The sequence below is a fragment of the Stegodyphus dumicola genome, chromosome 12, assembly GCF_044657685.1.
Source record: "Stegodyphus dumicola isolate Sdum_Otavi_A_Nest chromosome 12, ASM4465768v1".
NCBI lineage: Eukaryota > Metazoa > Arthropoda > Arachnida > Araneae > Eresidae > Stegodyphus > Stegodyphus dumicola.
This window is the reverse complement of record NC_140779.1, coordinates 38,877,645-38,883,644: the sequence shown is the minus strand read 5'-3', so window position 1 is coordinate 38,883,644 and position 6,000 is coordinate 38,877,645. Positions and strand designations below refer to the sequence as shown.

At 32.2% G+C, this 6,000-nt stretch overlaps 1 protein-coding gene across 1 annotated transcript in view; it reads left to right on the top strand.

The window, feature by feature from the left end:
* Window positions 1-386: 386 nt before the first annotated feature.
* The window catches only part of Pen (karyopherin subunit alpha), a 71,733-nt gene continuing 66,119 nt past the window's right edge, over window positions 387-6,000 (top strand). The window contains exons 1-2 of the mRNA XM_035352262.2: window positions 387-533; window positions 1,251-1,312. Of these exons, the coding sequence (XP_035208153.1) occupies window positions 1,259-1,312 (54 nt within the window). The 5' untranslated portion in view covers window positions 387-533; window positions 1,251-1,258. The remainder of the gene's footprint in view (window positions 534-1,250; window positions 1,313-6,000) is intronic.

Below are 6,000 nucleotides of genomic sequence, written 5' to 3'. Positions count from 1 at the left end.
ATGTTGCCAAGCAACAAAATTTGGCTCTCCAAAACATTACAACGCGCGGCAAAATACGTAGCGAAAGTCGTGTTCGCTTTGAACGGCAAAGTAAATGCAATAAAAATTAAACATTTGTATATTACGCAGCTAATAAATGTATAAAGTTTTATTTTGTTTTAAATTAAAATTTTTACAAATGGGCCTTTTTGATTCCTTTGCTTATGTATTTTCAAATAAATCGCTTATAAATTCAAATCAATAAAAGGTAAACTCCATATTTATAAGTAAACTGCACTAGTTACATATAAATTTTTTTAGTAATTCAGAAAAATTATTAAAAGTATAAAAATTCAGCATAAACATCACCATGTAAAGAAGAAACCTAAGATTCAAATCCTTCTAACCAGTTGAGAGTTAACCAATCGCGTCGTCTCTTTTCTTCCGTATCCTCCATTTGATTTCGTGTTCAGCGAGTTCTGTTGGTCTAGTGTTAAGGCTTGTGTATTGTGCTTTTTAATAAGCATTTTGGTTTTTTCTTATTTATTTTTCAGGTAATATTTTATGTGTAAAGCTTAATGGAGTTATAGTTTTTTTTAGTATATTAGTCATTCGAGGAGTTTTATTTATGTAAATTTCATTACGCCATCTTTGCAATGACAACTTTTTTTTGTTATGTCATGATTTTGTTCTGTATCAAAGGTTTGTGTTCATATGCATGAACTGGTACATATCAAATTTTTTTTGGGTGGAATTTTTCTAAGTTAACTGTTTCGTTTTAACAGATCAGTTTATAGACCGAAATCGTTTCTGGCATTTAATTAGAATAATAGTTTTATTGTAATACACCTCGTGTTTTTTTTGTTCATTTTTTTTATATGTGTATTGAATACTATGCATTATTTGAAACTTAATCTAAAGTAATCAAGGTAAAATCCTAGTACACGATACGGCTTTGGAGTGATTTTCAAAATTTTCGCCAACACCAAAATGACTCATTTACTGCTCATCATAATTACCGCATTTACTGTTCATCATAATGTCGCCAAATCCCATGTGTATGATATATTAGGATTCAGCCGTAATCATGAAGCATTCAGAGTTTTATGTGTCACTTTTTTATACATATTGTGAATTTTTGGAATTACATTATTGTGGAATGTAAACGATCATTTGACCTGAGTTTTGAATTTGAAAATGCTTTCAAAAATCTTTTACTGATTTCTGAGTAATCACTTTTGCAGACTAAACAGGTTATTTACTTTTTTCAGACTAGAAAATGTATTCGCAAGCCCGAATAAAATGCTTCAAGAATAAAGGAAGAGACCAAGAGGTAAGCATATTTATTTTGGCATTTGTTGTAATATTACATAGTTTAAAAACTTATAATTTTAACGACGACATAGGAATGATCAGATTTTGCAGCTTTATCTTATTTATATTTATTCTTACTTTAAGCTTTCCTTGTACATCGGCTGTTATTTTCGCGAGCAATCAATTATTTAGTTATTGGTTATTGGTCCTTTAGTTATTGGTCCTTGCCCGAAATGGCTGCTTTAACATAGCAGGAACCAAAAATTCTGTAGCGACTCTCTCTCTCTCTCTTTTTTTTTTTTTTTTTTAAGAAGTACTTTAAGCAGTAGCAGCTTCTCTATTTGTGCACGTAAGCATGTGAATCCCCAAACAGAAATGAAGAAATAAATTTAACATATAAAATATTAAATATGTATTTTGTTAATTTTCAAGATGAATTTTCTTCTCCCTTTTTAGATACACTAATCCATAGGGTTACTAAGTACAGAGCACTTGGTTTCTCCTTGATCGCTAGTGTGATTTTAGAAATGCCCTTGAAAACCAGGGTTTTCATCCGCAGAGAACTCGTTGGCGCCGTTGCATTTTTACTCGCCAAGCTCGCGGTTCATCGACAATAAGCCGAGCCATAAACATGATTTTTAGTACACGTAAATTAAGTTAGCAGACAAAACAATATATTAAGCATATGGTAGTAAAAATTCGCAGATAATAAGCATGTAGATGTAAAACTAACCGGTTAAATGTGATATACGAAAATGAATTTGTGTTAAATTCAAGTTGGCTAAGAAAAGAATATATTAAGCATAAGACACTATATCAGCATTTATAACGGAATTAAAAATTCATTTAAAAAATACAAATTAGTATTAATCTACTGAAATTAACCGGTTAAACATGATATACGAAAAAAGTTTGTCTTAAATTCCAGTTAACACAGAAAACAATATATTCCTTACACCAGCAGAGGTTTGCTAATTTTGATGACCATGGTGATGCATCAAACTATTCAGTCATCTTAGATAATCAATATTTTTTATTTCAATTTAATCATCTATTTATGTCACACCTGCCATCATCTGAATTTTATTGTTATAAAAGCATTAATAATATATTATCTTGATTCAGAAGTCAAACAACAAAAATCAGCATTAATTCACAAAATTTTCACAGGACTAGTTTCGATGGTTTTACCGAACCATCATCTTCAGCTGCAAAACCGCAAATGAACAAGATAGGAAATAATGTTTAGATAAGATAAGAAAGCCTGGACAAGAATAAGCAAGTGGCGTCATCTGTTGGCGAAACCAGAACTAAAACATAATTTCTCTAAAAGCCGAAGGCAAATTTGGATTGGAATTAGGATCGTTAACTAGAACAGAAAGATTTTTATGAATGTGAAATGCCTCTAGAAAATCCAGTTCTTCAATGGAAGATGTTTTTTGAATAATTTTGGCAGCAGAAAAATTGAAAGTGTGATTTTCGGACCAACAATGTTGAGCAACAGAAGACTTCTGTGTTTCCTTTTTTCTAACATATGCCTCATGTTCTTTGACGTGAAATTTTAAGGCTCTCTTAGTTTGGCCAATGTAAATTAAACCGCACTGGCAAGGAATCCTATAAATACCCCAGGAATTCATATCCGGAATGGGGTCCTTGAGTATAGAAGTTGGAATTTTATTGATGGGAGAGTAAACAACCCGAAAGTTAAATTTCTGCAAAATATGTGCAACTTTATAGCTAATTGATGGAAAGAAGGGAATGACAACAGAATTTTTATAATCTCCTAAAATAAGAGTGTGGCTTTTAGTGTGTTGAGATGAGAATTTTTTAACTGCTTGATTAATAATGTTGGGTGAAAAGCCCCTGTCAATAGCTATTGCTTTTAAATAATTTAGTTCTTCATCAAGGGCTAGTTTGGAGGAGCAAACTTGAAGAGCACGGAAAACATAGGAATAAAATGATCTTATCTTATCTAAACATTATTTCCTATCTTGTTCATTTGCGGTTTTGCAGCTGAAGATGATGGTTCGGTAAAACCATCGAAACTAGTCCTGTGAAAATTTTGTGAATTAACGCTGATTTTTGTTGTTTGACTTCTGAATCAGTATTTATTCGGCGTGTTATTGTGTCTTAATATATTATCTTGTTAAAATTTTACGCCATAAAAATTTATTTATTTTCATAATTTTAGATGACAATAACCAATAATAAAAATTTGTTAATTCGGACACCCATAATCCGGAATGATCTATAATCTGGACCTCAAAGCTAAAAACTTTCTGCGCATGCGGCGCGTTGACACATGCGCATAGGCATTTACGCGTGTGCGTAAGATTTTTACGACTGTGCATGTGCGTGTGCACATTTTATGTATAACGGACGGTATAAGCTAAAATTATCTAATTATCTATTTCAGTTACCGTTGATGATTGCGTTGTTCCTTAATCTTCGAATTGGATCCGGCTTATTATTTTTTGCAGACTGCAAGAGCAATTTTATAAAAGTAAACTTGAACTTTCGATTATGTCAAATAGAATTTCCGATGCTAGAGCTCCCAAAGGATCTACAAACCGAAAGTATGTTTCGATGTCCATTAAACAATAAGTGGAATTTCTGCAAAAAATGGATAAAGACATGAAGAAGGTGACAGAGAGGTTAGTGAAAACGAAAAAAATTCGATTGACAAGTTAGTCGGTATTCTCGGCACAGCAATTACGGGACTTGAACAGCGGAACTTTGTAACTGAACAAGAAATTATGTCTGTTTGTAGAATTAAAGAGAAAGTATAAAGAGAAAACGAAGCAACTTAAACAACTTACATTGAAAGAAATGTTTAATAAAGTAAACAAATAAATATTAAATTTTTTTTTTTGTAAATTTTGATACTCTTTAGATAATAATTGTTCTTTATTTCATAAATTATGGTTTTATATTTTTAATTTTAGAATTTCTGCATGACATCTTACGAGATTTAAACTGATGATCTATAATCCGGAATCGCCGAAGTCCCGACGGGTCTGGATTAACGACTTTTGACTGCACTTAATTATTTAAAATGCACATGCACATTTTTACGGCCTACGAAAACAAATTATTTTAGAGGTTGGAAACCTCATGGTTCTTAGAGCTGTTAAGAATTAAGAACACTACGTGAACAGCCATGTTACAAATTAGCATTCACCCCTCCTGCCGTATTTTCTTCCTTTCATCCCGAAGCGAGAACCGGCATCTATCTACGAAAATATTTCTTTCTATTCGTTGTTAAAAAATTCAGTAAAAATAATAATAAATAAGAGAAGAATAATATAAATCTGCAAATGCGAACAACGACAGTGATAGTTCAACAAAATGAACTCAAGAGGAATGGTTGCAAATTTCGAACAAGCAAATAGTATAAATCCGCTGGGTTACCAGGTTTGAACTATTATCGCCAAAGTTAGCAATATTTACATTTACCTGGTTCTCTGCGGAAGTGTTTCAGAAAACCATATTATAGGGACAGGAGCAGGAGGGGAAAATCACTGCTGATGAAGATTTGCACATCTTCATTGTGCAGGAACTCGTACTGTTTGCAGTTATCCCGTCCTAATTCTCCCTTGGTTTGCTGTATTTTGTTAATTAACAGAAGCAGACAGAGGAGCAGGAGGGGAAAATCACTGCTGATGAAGATTTGCACATCTTCATTGTGCAGGAACTCGTACTGTTTGCAGTTATCCCGTCCTAATTCTCCTTTGGTTTGCTGTATTTTGTTAATTAATTTGTTTTCCCATTTTCTTCTTTTTTTTTTCATTGTTGTGGTTTTTTATGTATATTTTTTTACAAATTAGTGTAAACAGTTAAGATGGCACTTGGTAAAGTCAGCGTTTCGGAACAAAAGTAATTATTCTATATTGTTTTTGGACAGAAAACTGAAATGAAATTACTCAGGATTCTTATGTTTCGAAGACCTACCAACTGTTGCTAATTATTTTCACTATTCCAATGACCACTGCTCATTGAAATTCCAGATTTATGATTTTTCTGGATATTAGATCATCAGTTTAAATCTAGTAAGATAACATGTAGAAATTATAAAATTAAAAATATGAAATCGAGATTTATGAAATAATAAAGTATTTTTGATCTAAAGGGTATCAAAATTTACAAAAAAAAAAAAAAAAAAGCTTAATATTTATTTGTTTACCTTATTAAACATTTCTTTCAGTGCAAGTTTTTTCATTTTTTGTGTTAATGCTGTCTCCAGTTAATCTTTGGATTATGGTAACTTGGCGGTTTTTTGGCGACCAACCCTGCTACAGCAACCTGCTAGTTTTGTTTTGGACGCCATATTGTTTTCACGAAGTAAAGGCATGTGTTTTTTTTTTTTTTTTTTACTCAACATTTTTTCCAACAATCTGCTAGCCGAATTAGGCTTATACTAGAACTTTTATAGAACAAAATGCTTAATCATGACGAAGATTAGGTGCGAAATTGGGAGGAAGTGCAGAATCACTCACTGCTTGCTGCGTTTTTACGAATTGCACATACACGGTATCATTCATGTACACGTCGACCTATTTTCACTTAAAAAAACATCCCAGAATTGCACAAAAATGGCATTGCACACACTCTTGACCTTATCCATGTACACTGCTAAAGTCCTAGCTAGTAACCTTTATCGCCTTACCAAAATGTCACCAAACTACCTGTTACCATATTCCAAAGATT